Source organism: Sminthopsis crassicaudata, chromosome 2, assembly GCF_048593235.1.
Source record: "Sminthopsis crassicaudata isolate SCR6 chromosome 2, ASM4859323v1, whole genome shotgun sequence".
In the NCBI taxonomy this organism is placed as follows: Eukaryota; Metazoa; Chordata; class Mammalia; order Dasyuromorphia; family Dasyuridae; genus Sminthopsis; species Sminthopsis crassicaudata.
In genome coordinates this window covers 383,033,757-383,058,263 of record NC_133618.1, presented here as the reverse complement: position 1 = coordinate 383,058,263, position 24,507 = coordinate 383,033,757, and the positions used below count along the sequence as shown (strand labels likewise).

Below are 24,507 nucleotides of genomic sequence, written 5' to 3'. Positions count from 1 at the left end.
TTAACCCCAGCCTGGGGGGGAGGGTTATTATCTCGTGTTTTTCCTTTCCTTTACTGCCGAATTTCTAGAACAGTCTATATTTACTGCCTTAACCTCTTCACTGAACAATGTAGTCTTCAACCCAATGTAATTTAGATTCCGTTATTTCTGTTCTATTAAAATTGTATCTTAAGTTCTATTAAAACTGTACCTTAAATTCACCAATGAGTTTCTTGCCTAATCTGAAAGTTTTTTCAAAGGTTTTTAAACCTTGTTGACCTTTCTATAACATCCTACTGTTAATCACTCATTCCTTAATAATCTCAGAATCCGTGATATCAAATTTTCATCCTTTTCTACCTCTCTCTCCAAACATTCTCTTTTATATTCTTCACTGGCTTTTCTTCCTCTTCCCATCCCAGGTCTTTAACTTGACTCTTTCCTCAAGATTCTATATATGGCATTTTTTTTTCATAATTTTTCCTTACACTTATAATATTGCAATTTGTATTAATGCCCTATCTTATCTTTTTTAGTAGCCTAAATGCTCATTGAGGGCAGGGATATATCTTATCCATCTTTCCAGTCTCCACAGTACAACTGTGTACATTAAGTAATGAGTCCAACATTTAACCTCAGTATATGAAGCTATAGAAGCTGCTAATATTCTGAAAGATCATGTATTACCACATAGTATATATAAAGAGAACTGAAGACTATTTTCAACAACGACCTTTGTGTTAAGTGAAGAATAAAAAACAGCTTATCTGTTGCACTGGTACCCACAAAGATCAAAAAGATTTAGTGGAGTACTTAGTAGATTCTCAGAGATTTTCTGAAATGGTGAACAAGAAAAATACACTATGAAAAAGTATAGGTAAATTCTAGCTTTTATCAGTGGAGAGAGTAACCCACATACATGACAAAAAAAGATTCACTGTATTTAATTTAATCTAATTCAATCCAATTAAATATTTATTAAGTAGGCACTACTACTAGGATTAACAAGATTTAAAAAAAAAAAAAAAAGATAGTTCTCACCCTCTAACTGCTTTTATTCTATTGGAAAGGTAGTAAGAAAATATTAATAAATAATAAGTCAGAAGTCAGAAGACGTCTTCCTGGGTTGATTACATCTGTTACCCTGAACTTCCTTCCATCTTTATACCTACAGTCCTGTGACTCAATATAAATATAAAACTGTCACAGTAGAGAGAGTGATAACTTAGGGAGTGGAAGAACTATCAGGGAGAATTTCTGGTAAAAGGATGCCCACAAATTGAGTCTTGACAGCTAAGAATGCTAAGATTCTTAGTAGATGAGACAAACAATTTTACATAAGGACATGGAAAGCAGTGATGTAATATTATATCAAGTAGGTCAATTTGACTTCCCTGAATAAAGAAAAGATGTGTAATAAGCCTGGATAAATAAGACATGAAGTGAGATTGGCCTGAAATGAGAAGTTGAAAAGTTTATATTTTATCTCATAATCAATCAGGAATCACTGAAGGATCCAAAGTAGGATGATAACATGGTTAGACTTCTGAGTTAATAAGAATATTATAACATTTGGCTTAAGAGAGGGAGAACCTTAAAGCCTATTAAAAGGCAAATCTAATTAAGAGGCTGCAACATCCAGATAAGAGAAGAAGAAAGCCTGGGCTATGGAAGTTAAGTAAACAGGGATCATACACACTACAGAGTAGTGGTATCAAATTCAAATAGACTATGTAGGTCACATATAGATTTATAAAACCACAAAGTAATATTCTCCATGTCATACTATATTTTTATTTAGCTCTATTCTGAAGTGGCCCATGTGTCTTATATTGTACCCCTCTGCTATAGTAAATCTTGACAACTCAGATCCACTGAAGTACCTGACAAGAGGCCAACTCCATCCACCAACAAGGGTAAGCTGCACACTTCCAAGCATACAAGATTTGCCCTTTATTTGTATGAAAACCAGGTTCAACTAAAAAGTCAAAGTTCTCTTTCAAAATGTTATCTCACCTTACTCAACTGTATTTCCATTAAAAAGTCAAAATTCCTTCCTTTTCCTCCACATGTCATGCTACGTCCATGTCTCGTGGGTGTATGAGAAGGGGAACTGTGTGGACTACTACAAGTAAAATTTAAAAAAATATATCTTAAAGAAAGCAATATTTCAAATAAAACAATGCTATCACAAAAATATTTTTTTAAAAAGAGACAAATCAGTCAGATCACATAAGAATAAATCACACACATATATGAGTTCCAAAGACAAAATAGAATACTTAAATATAAATTAAAGCACTTACCTAAATTGTATGCTTGACGGACACTAACTGTATGCATTTTACTATTAATCAGCAATGTAACAAACTACAAAAGTATAATACTATAAGTTTTTCAGTGAGACTTATAAATCCCCACAAATAATTCAATACTGACATAGAATTCTAGGAGTCTATGATAATATTGGGATCACACTGATAACCAGAGTCCCAGATCACCCAGACTTTTCTTCTTTCACATGCTGACTATACAGTCTACCTCTAACTGGATGCAGTAGTCTAGTTTCAAAGATGAAAATCCTCCTGACGGTACAAAGTCAAATACTATATATTACCACTTCTTTTTAAAGTAGAACACCAAAGTACTCTCACTTTGCTATGATACATAACAGCCTCAATTCCCTGTCTGTAATTGAAATATTTCAGCATCCAATTTCTACTTTATGTCAGTGTAAATTACTTAAATTCAGAACATAAGGAGAAGTATATAACTATTAACTTTAGCAACATTATAAGTCATCACTCAAAAATTAGTGAGAAATTGAGGGCTGACAGCGAAAGAACTCTGGGAGATAACTATGAACCACTACATAGAATTCTCAATCCCTCTATTTTTGTCCGCCTGCATTTTGGATTTCCTTTACAGGCTAATTGCACACTATTTCAAAGTCCAATTCTTTTTGTACAGCAAAACAACTGTTTGGTACATATATTGTATTTAATTTATACTTTAACATATTTGACATGTATTGGTCAACCTGCCATCGGTGGGGGGAGAAGGAGGGGAAAATTAGAACAAAAAGTTTGGCAATTGTCAATGTTGTAAAATTACTCATGCATATATCTGGAAAATAAAAACTATTAAAAAAAAAAAAAAAGAAAAGAAAAGAAATTGAGGGTTGAGGAGACTAGGGGAAAAAAAAAACATAAAACCTAGACAGAACATTTTCACAATATTTTTATTCTCTATAAAATTAATCGACAGAAATACCTATGGAGAAAAAACAGAAACTAACTTACACATAACTTTTAGCTGGAGATGTAGGAAGTATTGTTCCAAAATCCTTTCCTCCATAGAGATGCCAAACAAGAGAGACTTCCTTAACAACATATCGTATAATAGGAGTAGGGAAGTGTAATGGGGCTTTGCTAGTATCTGTTTTTTTAACAGGCAGACTAAAATGATTTTCTATTATTACGATACTATCATCAACCATTGTTTTCACTATTGGCTCTTCTTCTTTCTCCTAAGGGGGGGAAAAAAAATCACAATTATTGAAATCATTTATTTAATATTCCCATAAACATGCTCTATAAGAATTCTCTCATATAATCAGTAGCAGTCCTTCTACTCTTTTAAATCCAAAGGGAAGGAGGGAAAAGAGAACTTTTCTTTGAAATGGGCTCTATAATAAATATTTTTGAATCTTATATTTAAGTCACTCCACAAAAAACATGCATTTTTATTATCCTGCCTCATCTGACTTTTGTAACATATTTATCACTGGGTAGGTACAAATTACTATTAAGACAGGCAATGTCAGCTGTTTTTGACATACTGATTCTTTTCCTCTTTTAAAATATTTATTGCAAGAAAATAGAAGAAGATATATACTCAGAAGGAAATAAGCAAGGGAATATAGCATAATATGCACATAATATAGCATCTATCATGTACCAGGCACCGTGCTAAGCATTTTTTTGCAAATATTATCTCATTTGATCTCACAACAACCCTGACAGGTAGATTCTATTATTATTCTCATTTTGGAAACTGAAGCAGAGGTGAACTGACTTGCCAAGGTCACAAAATCACCAAGTGCTTGAAATTGAGTTTAAAAAATTGAAGTCTTCTTGCTTGCTAACCTTAAATGAGGTACATTAACACTATATACCTTGGTTTCCTTTTCTACAAAAGTAAAGGACTAAATCAAGTTATCCTTAAATCTGTTCCTAATCTAAATTCTATAATTCTATAAAACCTCTGTGTACCTATGCAGAAACATCACTATCATTCAGTTTTTTGTGATTCTATGACATGGAGTATAAAATCAAAAGATTAACACTCAGAATTAAGATTAGAAAAGAATAGGACAATTTCTAAAATAAAGTGCATAAAACAAAGACAAAAAACCCACCTAGAGTTATTATTGATGGATATGTTCCAAATTTATTTTTTAAAGATGTCATTAACCATCCTGCTGAACATTGTTATTTTCCCCTCACCAAAGTATTGGAGAGGCTACATTGTACACCTTCTATATTCTATTGTCACACATAGCTTGCCGGAACTACCGGCAAATAAAGAATACTATAAATACTACTGCTTGGATTTAAGTAAGTTACAAAATTACATTTAAAAAAAAAAACTCACAAACATTTAAATAAATTCAAATTCAGAATTGGAAATGGGCTTTTTAAGGAATTAACTTCTAAAGGCCTTCACTCTATTTTGTGCTCCTTATTTTAACTCTTAAACATTTTAATTTTCCACAAATGTTCTTCTCCAGTATCTCATCATGACAAAGGAATGAACCTGGAACGATCTCTTGAAGTTAAAAAAGTGAGTAACACTGAATACAGACCAAGTAACAGACGAAGTTTCTGTTATCCAAGGACCAATCTATGGTCAGAGGAATTCATCATCCAAATTAGTGGCAAGGTCATGAAATCTTCAGCTACAACTCTCAGAGACTACCTACTTTAGCTAACATAATGATCTGCATTAGTGAAAGTATACCAACTTCAATGAAATCACATATCCCTAAAATTATAAATATTAATAATTTCTTACATGAATGGTTACTTTAGGTGCAAAAAGAATACAAAAGTCATCATTTTCTGAAGGTACATCTATCATTGCATCATTAATCAAGTGTTGAGTGCATGAGGCATAGCTGGGACTAGGCTCCTGAGAGATATTCCCACTTTCATCTGGGAACAGGAAGAGATCTGAGCACGATGATGGTTCCTGTGCTTTTGATTTTTCATCCAAAATACCTAAATGGAAAGAAACTGTCTTCTATTAGAAAACACTTATCAGTCTCTAAGAGGAGAAATTTTCAACAAATAAATCCTTTTAAAATTTAGAAATAACATGTTTTCAAAAATTAGTTATAGGTATATTATTCACAAACCAATTCATATTCTTTATGGAAAATTCAACATGATATGATGAAAAGCACAGCTGGAAGTCAAAAGACCTAATTTCCAGTCCCAACTTTGTTAATAATTAGCTATAAATGTATCCCTCATGTAATTTTCCTAAAGCTTAATTATATCTAAAAAAGGAGAAAGATACCCTCTTTTTAAGGACCCCCGTTTTAAAATTCTATGGCATGACATAAAAGCATTTTTACTTAACAATACATATGCAGAAATCTTAAAACAGAAGGAGCATACTGAAATTCAAGATCCAAATTTCAAAAGTGAGGCTGATAAAATCTTATAAAATGATAAAATGTTTTTTCTGGTTTTTCCCCAAATCCACTGAATTAGATTTAAAGAATGATAAATTCAAGGAACATCACAGAAAAAAAAAAAAATGTAGGGAATATTTAAGCTTTAAGAGGTTTATTGAACAGAACATTTAAAACAAACATCTTTTCTATAAAACTGTTATAGTTTAGGCATTTGGAGTAAGGTTTTTGTCCTCTACTGCGTATTTTTATTTAATTTTTTTCTCAACTGTCATAAATTATAATTATAATATATTAAAATATATAATAAAAATTTAATAATATGCACATGTGATATATGTATACATGTCAATTATACTTACCAAAAACAATTTATGTTTTTTTTTTAATTAGGAACATTATCATTATTCATGAATAATAATGTAGTAATGATGGAAGAATTGTGCACTTGTGTGTACATGGATATATCAACTCTTAGATTCTCCAAATTACTTTTGGCAACTCTTAAATTATTTTAAATGTTCATATTCCTTGCTTGCACTATACTACTTTTAACATTGCATGCATTTAAATTAAATGTTTAATGAATTGAATTAAGGATATTATTTTATTCTCATTCTGAGTATCCTTATACTTTTTTCCTAAACTGGCATTGTCATTCTGCCTATTTAAATGTTAACTATCATTTAAGGTAAAACTTAAGTTTCACCATCTCCATGAAAATTTCTTTGACCATAATTTTTGAACTTATTTCTATGCCACAAAATTTAGTATTTAACAGCAAACTGTTTTGTCCTACTCATATTGCAGGTACGTGAATCTAATTCCTGAATCATACCCATTTCATGCCCATTACATTCAGTTTTCTGAGCACAATGATCATATCCCATGTCTCCTCTCTATCTCCCAGAAGATACTAGAATGGCTGTATAAGATGTGATTGAATGCTAAATAATTAAATGATTAAAAAAAAAAAAAAATTTTAACTGAAATTTATGCTCCAAAGTAAACTGGATTTTGAAAAATAGAAATATATAATAGAAAAATTGAATTACAGCATCAGTGCTGACAAAGATAAAGTTTATAACTTACCATTAGATTGTGGCTTTATGGGAGAAGCAGCTTGCTGTATATCAATTTCCTCCATGGCATCACTCATCAATTCTCTCAAGATTTGTTGATCAGCTTCAGGAAGTACTAGACCTCTTGAAGATGGCCAACTAGTGGTATCCACCTATATAACAACAACAAAATTAAGTGAAATTCACAAAAACTCTCTCAATTAAGTACCTAGACGTAAAAGCAGTTTTTTTAGATTTCTTGCATGGCAATATTATAAAATATCAACGTGAGAGAATCCAGAATTAAGGGTCAGAAAAAAAAGACATTAGTAGTGGGTGGTTGGGGATTTCATGGTGAGGGATATGAAGTTGCTATTTGTTAGTCTGATATTAAAAAGTGGTCTACTATCTTTCTGAGGCTTCTAGGAATTAAAGGAGAACTTCCATTAAAACAAACAAACAAACAAAAAAAATAATAAAATCTGACAAAACTCATTTCTAGTAATTCATGAAGGAAGAATTGATACTGTCAGAAAAACTTTAGAAAACACTGCTTAACAATTATGAAATATTAGGCAGGTAATAGAAGATCATAGAAACATTGGTGTTTTAATCACTGTTGCTAAGCAAATTGCAAGGATTTAAGATTTTAAAAGGCAGGAAGAAAACTAAATAGATAAAAGATGGTAACTAGTTAAGAAAATTTGAATTTCTGGTTCACAGCTTAAAATATAGTCTCTCAGCAAGGGACTAAACGGTTAAAACATCTTTAGAGTTACAAGCAGCCATTAAACTGAAACATATAAAGGAAAGAAAAAAAAAAAAAAAAAACCTATGGATAAGCACAGAGACAGTATGTAAAGAAGCTAAAATGTAAGAACAGGAATAGATTTCCAGAAATAACAGGAGAGAAAAAACAGAAAAGGAGACTAATCCATGGCCTAAAATGTTTATAAAAAACATAAAACTATATCTAGTTATAAGCAATAAGAAAAGTTTATATAGGCAATATGGTACAGTAAAAAGAATATTAGATTCAGAATCAGAGAACTTAGGTTATATCTAAGAAATTATAGTCTTTTCACTGATCCCAAGCTCTCTCATACAAAAAGCAACAAAGGGATGGGACTGCCATAGAGGGGGATCAGAATCTAAGACTTCTTGTAAGTGGAATTTTATCTGGGACTGACAGGAAACAAAGCCGGAAGCAGGGATGAGAACAAAAAGAATCTCAGATATAGAAGTATAACCTGTGAAAATGTCCCAAGTCTGTATATGGAATAAAGATCTATACAAGAGTAATGACAATATTAAAGAAGAGAAAAGGGCATATATGGGATGTTTTAAAGGTAAATTAACAAAATTTGGCAACAAATTGGAAATGAGAAGGAGGGCATGAAAATGAGGAGGAAGGTAATATTCAACTAAGAATACTATTTTTAACACCATTAGCAAATAAAAGTAATTTTATTGTCAAGTAAATTTATTTGTCCATCATTTTAAAACTGAAACAGTGAATTGACATTGGGGAAGAATAGCAAATATATGTAGAGGAAGAAGAAATACTAAGAAATTAAGTAGCTTTTCTCATTTCTTCTTAATCTAAATATTTCAATCATAATGATATGCATTTAGATTATAGAAAGATATTCACATCTATACTAATTTGCATCAGAATCCTGGAAGAAATAAACAAAATCATTTAAGGAGCACAAGTTATATTTTAGAGCTTATACAGAGATAAATGTCAAATTCTAAATTATGGAAAGGGCAGTATATAAAGAGATCTTTACTATTAAGGAACTAGCTTGACATAATATCAAAACTATAAGAATCTAGTTTTTTAAAAGCCTGAAAGACTACTAATAAATGAGAAATGTCAAAAATATGAGGAAAGTCTAAGTGGACTATGATTAGTAAGTCAAATAACAGAAACAAAATAAGATTTTGCATTTTCCCAATACTTTATACATTTCAAAGCCACTTTTACATGTGAAAAAATGCACTTAAAAATTGCAAATACTAAAAGTTAATATTGAAGGAAAAAATAACCTCAAATGAGGCATGTCCAACAAATAGGAAAATGTATATATCACAAGTACTTAGGACCTTCTCCAAGTTCCCTTCACACCTAAAGCTGCTCAACAAAAGAGCTACTTCACACTATTACAAAGAAAGAATTGAGTGACACTTTTCCATTCTGTACCTTTGTTTTCTTTTGAATAGTTGCAGGTTTAACTTCTGTTTTACTGGGTGCATGTAAATCACCATAACTTGCAATGTACTGTATAAGATTCATTAGGGCAGCACAAGAATCAGAGCATGTTCTAATGTGAATAACATCGCTAGAACAGTGAAGCTCAAAGCGAGGCCGAGTCTGAACAAGAATGAAAAGGAAAAAAAAAAAAAAAAAAAAGATGAATTATATCTATCACCAGTAAGAAAATATAGCATACATTTATATTAAATAGTATTAAATGTAACAAACTGCCATACCATAATTCTGAAAAATTACATATTCATTTTTAATTTAGAAATTATCCTGAAACATTCATTTATTTGTACCCAAATGAAGCAGGTCATAAAACAATTCTTAAAGCAATTATTGGTTTAATAAAAACTTTTATTTATTTTATCTATTTTAGTAACTTACTTGTTCCCCATCAGAATCAGACTTTATTGCTGTGATAGTTAATTCCAAAAGGCCCATGTCCATTACACGGACATAATCTAAAATTTTAAAAAATAAAAAATGTTTCTTGTTAATACACTATCAACATTTATGAAAATTTCATTTAAGGAAAAACTATAAGGATTTAGGTAACGTAAAGGAATTGCAGTTTCTGGCTAGAGAGTACTCATACCATTGCATTTTTAAAGGTAAATACTTTATCCTTGAATTACATATGTTTTGAATATAAACAGCAAGACACAAATCTCTTTCAATCTGTCTTCTCATTGAAGTTGTAAGTAGACTAAATCTCCAAAGTATTTCTTTTAAGTATATGTTGTTCACAACTCCTATCATAAGAGAAGTGACCTTCTACATCTAAATGTACTCACTATGGATTTTTTATTTATTGACGTCTTACCTCTATTCAAGTTTACAGTCACAGTATTACATTTATCAGACAAATGTAAAGCAGCTTCATCCAAGATAATTCTGGAGAAAAAATAAAATTTCCAAAATCAAATTTATAATGACAACCAATAAAGGATACAATAATTATAATCATTATTGCTATTATTTATATAGTTAGGGCTTTATAGGTTTGCAAAGTGCTTTATATATGAAATATTACTGATTCTCACAAGAACACGGGGAAATTATTATCCTCAATTTACAGATGAGGAAAAAGTATGAAAGAAGTTAAGCGATCAGGGTCACAAAGTTAATTCTTATTCCAGACAGGATTTTAATTAAAGATTTCCTGGCTGCAAGTCCAGCACTCATGGAGCCACCTAGCTGCCTAAATAAGAAACACATTTTAAATCCATTGTCCTCTTGATGTAATCAAAACTAAAAGCACATCAATTTCATATTTGTAAATATCAATTAATATTTATTTAAACCTAATTATTAGAAAGAATGTGAAGATTTATACACCTAAATTTCAAGTCCCTTTCACCTCAAAATTAATCCTATTTTTGACACTTTTGCAGAGTTTATCCAACTCTTCATTCTCCCTTACTTCTCACATGCAACGAAGTACAGCTGATTCTAACTCTGCAGCAACATCTTTAATATTTATCACTTTGGGGGGCAGCTAGGTGGCGCAGTGGATAGAGCACCAGCCCTGAATTCAGGAGGACCCGAGTTCAAATCTGGTCTCAGACACTTAACACCTCCTAGCTGTGTGACCCTGGGCAAGTCACTTAACCCCAGCCTCCAAAAAAAAAAAAAAAAAAAAAATATTTATCACTTTGTCTGTTCCTATTCCTACAATGCTATTTGCTTTCAATGAAATTTACTTGATGGGAGTGAACCCTGAAATTGTTCCCTCTTTAATCTGTAAAAGAGGGGTGATTCAGGGTCTCAGACTCTCCCCTGGGAAAAGCATACCTTTCCCAGAAAAGTAGTCTCATTCAGTTGGAGATCTGGCCAGACATATGAGCGAACCCTCTATTGAGTTGAAGATTAGTCTGGGACCACTCTCAGTAGCTGAACTCAGAAGATAAGTGATCTCTTTTCTATTAGAGATCTAAGCCCCGGATATTGACAACATTGAAGAAATCTCATTCAATTTTGAATGCAAGCCCACACTTCAGCCGGCTAATAAGAGACAACTCTGAACCTCAAATCTTTGCAGAAGTCCAAAACAGGAATTTACTTTGCCAAGGAAGCTCTCTTCTTGGCAGGGCTGCCTGCCAGGACTTTTGCTCACTGTGAAGATATTCTCTTCTTAGTGTTAACCTTTGTTGTTTCCCTAACACGAACTTTTTATCCACTAAGAAAAGATAATGAGTTTGGTTTTATTCATTTCAAGTTTTAAGATGTCAGTAGGGCATCCAATCTGAGATGTCCATTAGGCAGTTGATACTATGAGACTGGAGGTTGGAAGAGATGTTAGAGCTAGAGAGGTTGAACTGAGATTCATCTGTATAGAGGTGATCATTGAAAGCTTAGGAGTTGGTGACTTCACCAAATGAAATTCTGTCTTCCTAGCAAAGCTGGCTTCTTAGTGCCAAATTCCTAATGAGTTCTGCTCACTAATAAAGCTTCCTTCTTAGTGAACAATAAAATTCCCTTTTGCCATACAGATTTTTGGGTTTGTGAATTCTTTCAGTGAACCTGCACCGACCAGAGGGGATTCCCCACCCCAATTCTCGTACCTCTTCACTACCACTAACCTCATCATTTGCACCTCATCATTTTGGTTGGACTTGAGATGGCTGAGAGCAAAAGTGATGGAAAAAATGTGGGGGGACTACAAAAGAACTTTGGGCAACATCCACAAGTAAGGGTTGTGATGTGGATAATGGCCAGCAAAGCAATGGAAAAAAAAGTAATAAGACAGTCAGGAGGAAAACCTAGAGAAAATAGTGTCATGAAAACCCAGAGAGGGGAATACATCTGCCCAGAGAGGAGGAAAGACCAATACTATCAAATGCAGCAAAAGTTGAAAAAGTTAAGAACTTAAGAAAAAAACCCAAACCCACCAAAATTTGCTATTTAACAAAAAATTACTATCTTTAGACAGAGTAGTTTCAATTAAATTCAGAAACCAGAATGCATAGAGTTAAGAAATGAGTGAGGAGAGGAAGTGAGACAATGAAAGTAGTTTTTTTTTTTCCAGAAATTTGACTGAAAAACAGACACAGAATACCCTGAGGGCATGGTAGAATCTGGGGAAGTTTTTTTTTTTTTTTGGGGGGGGGGAGAGGGAGGGATAGGGGAAGAGCAGATTGTAAGACATTAAAACAAGGGGCATGCTTTAAGAAATTAAAGAAGAAACCAGTAGTTAGGCTAGATTGAAGATTAGAGAAACAGTATGATTATTGTTGCAATCTGCTGGAGAAAATGGAAGAAATGGGATCAAGGGCACATATAGAAGTGTAGGTTTCTTCTTTTTCTGAGTTTACCACCATGCCTCAATTTTCTCCTTCTCCTACCAGAAAGTTCTTCCTAGAGCCTCCACTTTGGGGATGAGCCCTTCCCAGCCATACTTCATTCTCTGGATTTCATCACCATAGTCCCATACAAATAATTAATTTCCCTCTAGGTCCCTTGCTTTTCAATTCCATTTTTTTATATGCTGTTTTCCCCAATGCAATTTAAGCACTATACCTTTCGTTTGTTTGTATCCCCAATGCTTCACATAAAGCTGTTTAATAAATTTCTGTTGACTTGATTTACACCCAGACATTATGAGAAAGGAGAGAATGAAGGATAATGTCAAAGGATGTTCTACAAATACAGTAAGCTTATTTATTAAATGAACACTCTGCTTAGTGCAAATAATTTATTAAGAACTTTTGGCACTTTGGAATACTGAAATAGAAAGGGGTAATGTTATTGTTCAAAAAGCAGGAAATTTTTGCAAACATTTTTAGCATGTTCCCAAGAGAACAAAAGACTTGAGAAAATAAATCTTTCTTTAAAAGTGCTTAATTAAGGCAATAGATGGCATAACTAGAACTAAAGAATGGTTTTACTCATTATTTGAGGCAAACTTGTGGTCTCATTGGTATGAGAATATGCAGAAAGGAAATTCCCTCTTCCAATAGAGGTTAAAAACCTGTTCTTCAACTTATATTCTTAGGGAGTGACTTGTCTTTATAACTTTATAACTAATACTCATTACTATCCTAATAATAGATCTTTTATTAGTATAAAAATTAATAAAAATGTTTGAAGTTATTTTTAAAAAATAAACATTAAAGAACATACAGGGAGTTCCCATAGTTACCTGAGAGTAGATGATGATTTATCCAAAGAAACACTACTGGAAATACTAAATGTTTCTACAGTCAGAAGAGATCTTGTTGGCAAATAAAGAGGCCTATAATTTAAAAAAAAAAAAAAAAAAAAAAAAGTGTCAAAGAAATAGCAAAGTTCTCTTGATAAAACTTTTTGAACATAATTTAACTCAGATCAAATCATCTGACTTAATATAACTTCAGAAATAACATAATGAAACAGTTTATATTTTTTGTCGTATGTTTACTTACCTATAATCAAGGGCACAACTCCAGAGATGAACATGAAAAGTTGTAAAGGAAGCTGGAGGATTATATCCCAAAACAGGTTCATCAGAAATATTCATGAAATATAAAATCTAGAAATACAAAGATATAAAACATTTTGCTAATTTAGAAGAAAAACAGGATCTTTTTTACATCTTGACTAATAATCAGGAGCCTAAATTCTTGGTCCAAGGTTTGTTATATAAGCTGTATGACTCTAAACAAGTTACTTTACTTTTAGTCCCACTCCTCACTTGTAAAATGAAAAGATTAGAGAAAATTCTAATTCACCATTGCTCCAACTATAAAATTCTATCACCCTATCATAAAAAATATCACAGTATACTTCAGAGAACAATACAAGGATAGTAATATTGAAGAGAAAAATCAACAAGTATATAATTTCTAAAGCCAAATATAATTGAATTTAAAAGGAATATTCTACATGCTATGATGCCACACATAGTATCAACTGTGAAATACAAACATACACAAATACATATGTATATGTGCATGCATATATATAAATATATATATATGAATATATAAATTTATCTTAATATAGTTCTATATTTGATTCAGAACTATTTCAAGTGACTTCATATTACTAAGGATTTTACTCAAAACTGGTTTTCTTAAACTTTGTAAAGCTAAGGTTAATTCCAGAATATTTTTTTTAATTTGTAAAACATTAGAATTAAAAATAATCCTTTTAATTTCACATGTATTTTAGTTTTTAGTGAAATTCCAAACTCCTCTCCTAACACAGTTTGATGATTTTCTCTTAACCAGTCACCCCTAGGCATTTATCTGCAAAATAAAACTGGTTAAGCCTTCTGACCCATATCCACAAATCCATCAAAACTACTGAAAGACAGTTCCTCTTAATCACAATAAAGAATAATACTTAGGAACTGTTAAAATCTGATTTAAGGAAACAAGTAAAATAAGTGAAATTTTAATTTACAGTTCTCTAGATCTACCTCTAGCATAAGGCACTACATTCTATTTATAGGAAGTTTTTCATAAATATATTCATCTCAAAAAAATAATTCTTTTGACATGAAAATTAAAATTTTCTAAATAGTCTGATATTTGAATGCCCTAATTCTTGTGGTGTCTTTTCAGTCATGTAAAATTTTTTGTGACTCCATTTAGGGTTTTGTTTTTGTTGTTGTTGTTGTTGTTTTTTTTTTGGGGGGGGGGCAAAAATACTAGAGTGGCTTGCCATTTCCTCCTCCAGATCATTTTACAGATAAGGAAACTGAGGCAAATGGGATTAAGTGTCCAAGTTTACACAGCTAGTCAGAGTCTGGAGCCAGATTTGAATTTAGGTCTTTCTGACTACAAGTTTTTTTGTGCTCCACTCACCTTACTACCAAGCTACTCTGTCCTAATCTCTAAATCTAGTTAGCCCTTCCAAGATAAGACTTTCCTCACTGCAGTTTCAATGTCATGGGTCAGCATGGGATCTTGAAGGGAGTTTTGCAGAAGCCACAGATAACATACAAAGGCTAGTAGATGACAGAGAAAAACTTTAGGAACTCAGAAATGAATAGAATATATGTAAATTATAGTATAACAACATATTTTACATGGATTTTCCAGATCATGGGATTGCATATCCCTTATCCACATGTGGAAGGAGTAATTGTGTAAGTAAATTAATGTTAATATCACAAATTCCTACTGAAAATTTCAAAACCATATTTAATTAACACAGAAGAATTATGTAGATAGTAAGATAAAATACAGAACTTTTTAAGTCTGTTAACTGTGATGAAATGTAAATATTCTACACATATGAAAAAGAATGGTACTGGAATTATAATAAAAGAATAAAAAACAAAGAAAGTCTATGTTTTTAAGTGTTCAGAAATCAAATGAATTTAAATGACAAAAAAATAAGTTAACCTGTTCATGCCAGCTAAGTCCAGAAGGAAGTACTTTATGCTGAAGAGTTGCTCCTTTGAGTCCCACAGCAATGAGAAATTCCTAGAGTAAAAAAATTTAAAAAGGAATTAAAATCCTAACCTTTACCAGCATTTTATAGTTAATTCAAATATTTTTCTGAAAGTATAAAATTGGCTCCCATTATATTCAAATGCCTCTGTGACCTGATTCAGAAGTTCTACCAATGTAGACTGCAATGCACCCACAACTGCTTGTCAATTCCTTTCCATATCCTCCCATAAATACTCTGTAGTTGATATACCTAAAGTATCAGATATCCTTGATGATATATTTCACTACTCTTTTTCTTTAGACATCATCAAGATTATATGTTGCAGTCTACTCACACCTACCATGCCCTTCTCCACTGCCCTCTATGAGGCTAAATAGCACAATAAAGGACTGCATCAAGAGTCTGGAAAATCTGAGTTAAAATCCAATCTATGGGGCAGTCAGGTGGCGCAGTGGACATAAATAACACCAGCCCTGAAGTCTGGAAGACCTGAGTTCAAATTTGATCTCAGGCACTTAACATGTCCTAGCTGTGTGATCCTGGGCAAGTCACTTAACTCCAATTGCCTCAAAAAAAAAAAAAAAAAAAAAAAAAAAAAAAATCCAATCTCATAAATTCATTAGTTGTGTGACCTTAGGCAAGCCACTCAACTTTTCCCTGATTCAGTTTTCTCATCTGTAATATAGGGATAAGACTAAATTTCTACTATAAGGGTTATTATGAAGATCAAATAAAAATAATAGTAAAACATTTAGCACAGTGCCTGAACAGAGTAAGCCCTATATAAATGTTAACTTGTTCTTCTACCTCTAATTTTACCTCTGAAGATAATCAAACTAAAATTTTTTTGAACAATTTACAATTCACTTTAAAGAGATCCTACAAAGTTCCAAGACTTAATACATTCAGCATAATGTCATCTGGGGACAGAAGCAGATGGAAGTCCACACTGCCCACAAATAATCCCTCATCAAGCTCGATTTCTTCCTTCAAAGTGGTAAATATTTTGACCAGCTTAGATCTCCCTATTTTTTGCTTTGCCTAATATTAACGATCACTAAACAGGATTTTTTTTTTTCTCACTTTCAAAGAATCTAGAATAGTTATAATGGATAGATGGAAGACATGTAATAATATGAAATGGCATTTTGTTCTCTTCATAAAACAAGCAAATTTGCTTGTTCTTTACATTGCAGATATTTTAGGGAGATCTATGTATAGATGGCTCACATAAAGATTTATTACAGATGGAAAGTAGACATATGGATTGGAGATTATTGTTTTCCTTTGCCTATTTAAAGACATTAATAAAGTCCAAGGGGCAGCTAGGTGGCGCAATAGATAGAGCACCAGCCCTGAATTCAGGAAGTCCAAGATTCTTTCCAACTCTTTGGCACTCCCTCCTCTTTCACAGAACTTGTGTGCTCTTCAAGATTCTGATAACTGCATGAGGCTTCCATTATATAAATATCAATTTGAGACTAATAATCTCAGACTCGGCTAAAGACTAAATATATCCAAAGAATACAAACCTTTGTATTCATCTCTGATTTATCAGACTGGATTTTAACAGCAACAGATAACATACTTAAAGAGTCTCCTCCAACACCATCTGAAGTTCTACTAAAACCATCTTCTTCCGATGAATAAATTATAGGTTCCAACCAGTGTGGACGAGTTGTAGTGGGAAGTCGTACTTCAGCAGGAAAAATCACTCCATCTACCATGCCTATGTCCATATCAAGAGGTGAAAATATTTAATAATACTCTCTTAATACAGGCACAACATAATTACTATTTTAGCTTTAGGAGTTCTAAGAACTTTACAATGAATGGGTCACAGAAGAATGTCTTCTGATGAATTCCCTCAAAAATAACTGCAAAAACAATAAAAGAAAACAAAATTGCTGAAAATTTTCACAAGAAAAATCAAAACCTAAAAACAAAACAAAAACAAACAAACAAAAAAAACAATGAGCAAATTGAAGAAGAGCTCTTAAATACCCCAAATATTTTGGAGCACATGAAATTCTTCAGATTTGTTCATTCACTTAGTTAAATGGCAAGCACCTTTGCTTCTAAACAATAAAATGACAAGTGAAGAGAAATTATTACACATTAGAATGACAATATTCATACGCTGTCCTTCTTAGAGATAATCTATGTAAAAAAAAACAACAACAACAACAACAAAAATATAACATGGAAATTCAAGAAAATTGAGTGATATAATTAGAGAGGCAAAGGTGAAACTAAAATTTATAAAAAAGAATTGTATAATTAGGATATGATTAATAGTAAAAGGACTTAAGAACTATAACCTTCCAGCAAACATTTATTAAGCGACTAATAGATATAAAGTACTATAATAAGATAATACAAAAACACCCTTAAAGAGTTTTATAGGAAAAACACTGGCTAGAATACAAAGTATATAAAAAGTAATAATATATTAAAACTAAGTTGAGAATTTATATCAAGATGTTACTGATGGTTTTTTCAGCAAGTGACTACCATGGTCAGACCTGTGCTAAGATTTTTTGTTTTTAAGCAACTGTGTAAAAGTTGAATTGAAAAAAGGATTGAAGCAGTATGACTAATATACAAATATGTTTAAAATGACTGTAGATGTATAACTTATATTTGATTGCTTATTGTCTTTGGAAAGAGAGGGAGATTAGGAAGAGTAGGAGAAAAAAAATATGGAATTGAAAATCTTACAAAAATGAATGTTGGAAACTTTTTACATATAATTAGAAAAATAAAATAATATTGAGGAAAAAAAAAGAGGGCTGAAGACAGGCACCTTCTTTTTTTTTTTTTTTTTTCCCTAGAAGGTTAATAGAACAGTAAATTCAGAATTCAGAAAGCTCCCCAAAAAACAAAAGATGTTGTGGAAGTAGGTTTCTCAGAATCCAGTAAAAACAGACAGGATAATAAATGAGATGAGTTCAAGTTGACTCTGATATTGACAACCAGGAAAATGGTAGTGTCATCAAAGTAAACAAAATTTTGCTATTTTGAAAATCACTGTTGAAAACTTAATAATGCATGACATTGGGCAAGTCAATTTATCACTTTGGGTCTTAAGTTTCCTCATATTTAAAATGGGAAGTTGCTCTGGACCCAAAGCTTCTTAAACTGTGGGTTGTGACCCCATAATGGATCACATTACTAGAAATTACGATTTTTAATCAGTAGATGTTTGATTTGTATTATCTATTGTATACATATATAACCAGGGTCTCATAAAAATTTCTCCAGTAAAAAGGGGTACACGAATGGAAAAAGTTTAAGAAGCCCTGGTCTAGATGACCATTAGAGTACCTTCTATGATATGCTAATTTTAAGATACCTATAGCAGAGACCATTTTATGCTGTCCTAGAATGATTCCCTAAAAAAACTTATTAGTATCAATAATTTATATTCATCCTACCTTGATGATATAAACTGAAGTTGTTTGAATGAAGACAGATGTAGTGTTTATCTTCAAAACCTTCATATTTTGTCACGAAAAATAATGAAGCACTATTGAACTCTAACCAGAATTCACCATGTTTACTTTCTAACAAGTCTCTGTCCTCTTGCTGATGGGAAGATGAAAAAAACACAAGGTTAGGAATGAGTTGAAAAGAGATTTTATGATAGAAGAATGTCTGTTTGGAATATTAGGAAAATATAAAATTGTCAAGTGACAATTTCTTGAATTAAATGTACTCTATGGCAATAAAAATTAAAATCTTATTAAAAACTTATGTTATCTCCTAATTATTACCATGGTCATTATCCTTCATACTAGAGCAACACATCTCATTGTTATTAATATCCAAATATTTGAAACCAAAAGTAACGCATTTTTACAGTTGGCCTTTGGTTTACAGCTCCATCAGCAAAGTTAAATAATGGTTAATCAATTTTGTTAGACTTCAATAATATCAGTACTTAATTTTATCATTTTATGGGGTTTTTTTTTAACATTTAAATCTATTTCTCCAATAACTTTCAAGTATTCTGCATTTGTTTTAAGTCTGCTAATTTATAAGACAACTCTGAGAAATCACTACACACCTGTCAGATTGGCTAAGATGACAGGAACAAATAATGATGAATGTTGGAGGGGATGTGGGAAAACTGGGACACTAATGCATTGTTGGTGGAGTTGTGAAAGAATCCAGCCATTTTGGAGAGTAATCTGGAACTATGCCCAAAAAGTTATCAAACTGTGCATACCCTTTGATCCAGCAGTGCTACTACTGGGCTTATATCCCAAAGAAATACTAAAGAGGGGAAAGGGACCTGTGTGTGCCAATATGTTTGTAGCAGATCTTTTCGTAGTGGCTAGAAACTGGAAGATGAATGGATGTCCATCATTTGGAGAATGGTTGGGTAAATTATGGTATATGAAGGCTATGGAATATTATTGCTCTGTAAGAAATGACCAGCAGGATGAATTCAGAAAGGCTTGGAGAGACTTGCATGACCTGATGCTGAGTGAAATGAGCAGAACCAGAAGATCACTATACACTTCAACAAAAATACTGTATGAAGATGTATTCTGATGGAAGTGGATATCTTCAACATAAAGAAGATCCAACTTACTTCCAGCTGATCAATAATGGACAGAAACAACTACACCCAGAGAAGGAACACTGGGAATTGAATGTACAATATTAGCACTACTGTCTATCTACCCAGGTTACTCATACCTTTGGAATCCAATACTTAACGTGCAACAAGAAAATTGGATTCACACACATATATTATATTATATCTAGGTTATACTGTAACACAAGTAAAATGTATGAGATTGCCTGTCATCTAGGGGAGGGAGTAGAAGGAGGGAGGGGAAAATCTGGAAAAATGAATACAAGGAATAATGTTATAAAAAAAATTACTCATGTATATATACTGTCAAAAAATGTATAATTATAAAATTAATAAAATTTAAAAAAAAAAGTTTGCTAATTTATTTTCTGGTTTTTAAAAAGTGAATGATTACTTCAATTGCATTTGAACTCCTTTGTAACCATTACAGAAGCCTGACTATTTTGAATCATAATGAGACTGAATAATGCTGATCTTACCAAATACATTATTCACAATACACTGCACAGAGTAGGACCGAAGTAAGAATTTATGGAAGAGAATTATCCTTGGCATATTATTAGTAGTGAATCAATTTGGCAAGTCCCTTTCTCTTATGAATTCTTACCTTTATATCTGTAAATACTGATACTAATCCATGATTGATGTTTAGAAGAACAGAAAGAAAACTCTGAGAGTTCTTGTTTTGAGATTCGAGGTTTTTTTTCCTACGAGAACGATAGTTCGGATCAACTGTGGAAAAATACTGCAAAGTCTCTTCCTCAGATCCACTCTCATCATCTAAAAGAAATTGACCAAAAAGTTCTGATAACTTAAATTATTTATTTTATAACTATCAAAATAAAAATGTTGTCCATTAATGTCCTTTTTTAAATACTTCATTAAGATAGCAAGGTCGCTATGGATTTGTAAATGGAATCTTCCCAATATGAAAATTTGTATATATGACCTATGTATCTGAGGAACAGAAAACATGGATGCATGGGCTTTTGTGTATGGGGGTTACTAACTCAGCCCCAGAATGATGAGTATGTTAGTCATAAGACCTCTTGATGAGTGATAATTTGTATTAATGAGAATATCAACCCCAGTGAAATTATAGATGCTCAGAAAACTCAACTCACAAATATATTATGTATGCTTTTTTCAATAAGCATTTATTAAAAATATCAAATATTGGGGGCAGCTAGTTGGCGTAGTGGATAGAGCACCAGCCCTGAATTCAGGAGGACCCGAGTTCAAATGTGCTCTCAGACACTTACCACTTCCTATCTGTGTGACCCTGGGCAAGTCACTTAACCCCAGCCTCAGGGGGGGGAAAAAAATCAAATATTAACATTTATGTGGGGAAAAAAAAAAAAAAAAAAACATTTATGTGGTTCTTTCAAATTTGCAAAGCATTATAAATATGTTTATCTACTATGTGCTGGCAGTATGCTAAGCTTTTCAATACTGAACTTCAAAAAATTTTGTCTATTATTAAAGTATATTATAACCATAAAAATATAGATTATCTATAGGAAAATAAAGAAGAAATATATTTATAGCTCCTTTACAAATAATTATTGCAAAAAAAAAAAAAAAAATCAGGAAAAGCAACATTAGATAGTTGGGCTTTGGATCAGACCTAGGTTCAGAAACTGCTTCTGATAATACATCAAAGCAGTGTCTGCTGGTAGTCGGTAGTCACTTAATCCCTCAGGACCTTCAAGTAACTCTCTTAAGATTATATAAAATGGGAAGCAAAGGTGTCAATTTACATTGAGAGAAAAAAATAGAAAACAGTAAGCAAAGCAAGACTTTAGAAAGACTATACCAAGACTTTAATTTTTAATTACTTTTACAATTAAAAATGTAAGTTACTCATTATTTTCCCAACTTGCAATACTATATTATGCAAACTCAAGTTTAGAATTATTTTAAAGGATATTACCATAATGAACTGTAGATTTAAACTGACTAAAACTATCTTTGTTGAAAGTATTAATCAGTTGACTGGCTACCGAGAGCCCAATACCATATGAAATATTTTCCAGTGTTTCCACAGGTGATGGAGCTGTTGGTTCCCACAGTAGCAAGTCATTACTGATCCTATAAAGATAAAAATTATTTAAGTTTAAAAATTGCATTATACTTCAACCTGAAAACATTATATAACATTGCCTTTCAAGTTTTACATGACAGTAGAAAAGATCATGAAAAAACAGAAGTCATAAGTGAGAATCACCAAAAAAACAAAAAAACAAAAAAAAAACTGTACATTCTGCATGCTAGCAGTTGTTTTCTTATTTGCTTATTGAGACTATAAATTCCTTAAGGGCAAGAACTAATTCACTATTTGCCTTTATATTCAGAATACTGGAAGAATATCCGGTACACAATGGGCATTTAATAAGCACTTCTGATTATGAATATCAAGATGTAAAATAAGAGACACTGCATTTTCAAGGAAATGCTAGGGAGAAGTACCACTTAGCAAAGTACTTGCAGATAATAAGCACTCATATTTAAAGCTTTTTCTTTTCAAAACATATGCATAGATAGTTTTCAATATTGACACATGCAAAATCTTGTCTTGCAAATTTTTTTCTCTCCCATCCCTCCCATAGACAGCAATTAATCCATTATATGTTAAACATGTGCAATTCTTCTATACATATTTCCACAATTATCAGATCAAAAAAGGGAAAAAAAATTGAGAAAAAAACAAAATGCAAAAAAAAAAAAAAAATGAAAATAAAATGTTATGATCCACACTCGTTTCCCACAGTCTTCAATCACAAGACCACTGGAAGGGGCCTGAATTGCCTCAATATTGAAGAGTCATGATCATCAGAACTGATCATTGTATAATCTTGTTGTTGCCATGTACAATGTTCTCTTGGTTCAACTCAACCACTTAGCATCAGTTCACACAAGTCTCTCCAGACCTCTCTGAAATCATCCTACTGGTATCTCATAACATTCATACACAATAACTTATTCACTCATTCTCTAACTGATAGTATGCACTTAGTTTCCAGTTCCTTGCCATTACAAAAAGGATTGCTACAAACATTTTTACACATGTGGGTCCTTTTCTTTTTTGTATATCTTTGGGATACAGGCCTAGTAAAGACACTGCTGGATAAAACTCTGAAGAAGGCACATTTTATAGCCCTTTGGGCATAATTACATGTAGTTCTCCTGAATGGTTGGATCAGTTCACAATTCCACCAACAACGTATTAATGTCCCAGTTTTTCCATAGTCCATCCAACATTCAACATTATCTTTTCCTGTCATCTTAGCCAATCTGAGGAAGCACTCATATTTAAATAACTTGATGAGACTCGCTTAAAATTCTCCCCAAAATTCTATTCTAAGAAATGTGTTACTTTGAGAATAATGTTTCTCCGTTTCTTAAGTTTATTAAGTAAAGAGCTAACTAGTCTAAATATATAACATAATATTACTTGAGACTCAAGACTTTTTGCAGAAAAGCTTTTTTGAAAAGCTATTAAAAATAATTCACAACTTTAGCAAAGTTGCAGGATACAAAATAAATCCACATAAATGCTCAGCATTTTTATACATCACCAACAAAATCCAACAATAAGAGATAACAAAGAGAAATTCCATTCAAAATAATTGTCGATAGCATAAAATATTTGGGAATCTATCTACCAAAGAAGAGTCAGGAATTATATAAGCAAAATCACAAAATACTTTCCACACAAATAAAATCAGATTTAAATAATTGGAAAAATATTAAGCTCTTAGGCCAAGTGAATATAATAAAGATGACAACACTAACTAATCTATTTATTTAGTGCTATACCAATCAGACTCCCAAGAAACTATTTTAATGACCTAGAAAAAATAATAATAAAATTCATATGGAAGAACAAAAGGTCAAGAATTTCAAGGGAATTAATGAAAACAAAATCAAATGAAGGCAGTCTAGCTGTACCTGATCTAAAACTATATTGTAAAGCAGGGGTCACCAAAACCATTTGGTATTGGCTAAGAAACAGATTAGTTGATCAGTGGAATAGGTTGGATTCACAGTATAAAACAGTCAATAACTATAGCAATCTAGTGTTTGACAAACTTTTGGATAAGAATTCACTATTTGACAAAAATTGCCAGGAAAACTAGAAATTAGGCATGGACCCACACTTAACACCATACACCAAGATAAGATCAAAATGGGTCCAGGATTTAGGCATAAAGAACGAGATTATAAACAAATTAGAGGAACATAGGATAGTTTACCTCTCAGACTTCTGGAGGAGAAAGGAATTTGTGATCAAAGAAGATTATTATTGATCACAAAACAGAAAATTTTGATTATATCAAATTACAAAGTCTTTGTACAAACAAAACTAATGGAAACAAGATTCGAAGGGAAGCAATAAACTGGGAAAACATTTTTACAGCTAAAGGTTCTGATAAAGACCTCATTTCCCAAATATATAGAGAATTGACTCTAATTTATAAGAAATCAAGCCATTCTCCAATTGATG

The 24,507-nt window shown here is 32.0% G+C and overlaps 1 protein-coding gene across 3 annotated transcripts in view; it reads right to left on the bottom strand.

Moving 5' to 3' along the window:
• Positions 1-24,507, bottom strand: part of ATG2B (autophagy related 2B) — a 117,846-nt gene that overhangs the window by 19,591 nt on the left and 73,748 nt on the right. For all 3 annotated transcript variants that reach the window (XM_074291361.1, XM_074291362.1, XM_074291363.1), the window contains 14 exons: positions 21,934-22,091; positions 20,608-20,780; positions 18,832-18,982; positions 16,927-17,123; positions 15,343-15,423; positions 13,414-13,520; positions 13,152-13,244; positions 9,834-9,904; positions 9,395-9,471; positions 8,948-9,118; positions 6,773-6,914; positions 5,056-5,261; positions 3,282-3,508; positions 1,996-2,104 (listed from right to left, as the gene is read on the bottom strand). In XM_074291361.1, coding sequence (XP_074147462.1) covers positions 1,996-2,104; positions 3,282-3,508; positions 5,056-5,261; positions 6,773-6,914; positions 8,948-9,118; positions 9,395-9,471; positions 9,834-9,904; positions 13,152-13,244; positions 13,414-13,520; positions 15,343-15,423; positions 16,927-17,123; positions 18,832-18,982; positions 20,608-20,780; positions 21,934-22,091 — 1,963 coding nt within the window. The remainder of the gene's footprint in view (positions 1-1,995; positions 2,105-3,281; positions 3,509-5,055; positions 5,262-6,772; positions 6,915-8,947; positions 9,119-9,394; positions 9,472-9,833; positions 9,905-13,151; positions 13,245-13,413; positions 13,521-15,342; positions 15,424-16,926; positions 17,124-18,831; positions 18,983-20,607; positions 20,781-21,933; positions 22,092-24,507) is intronic.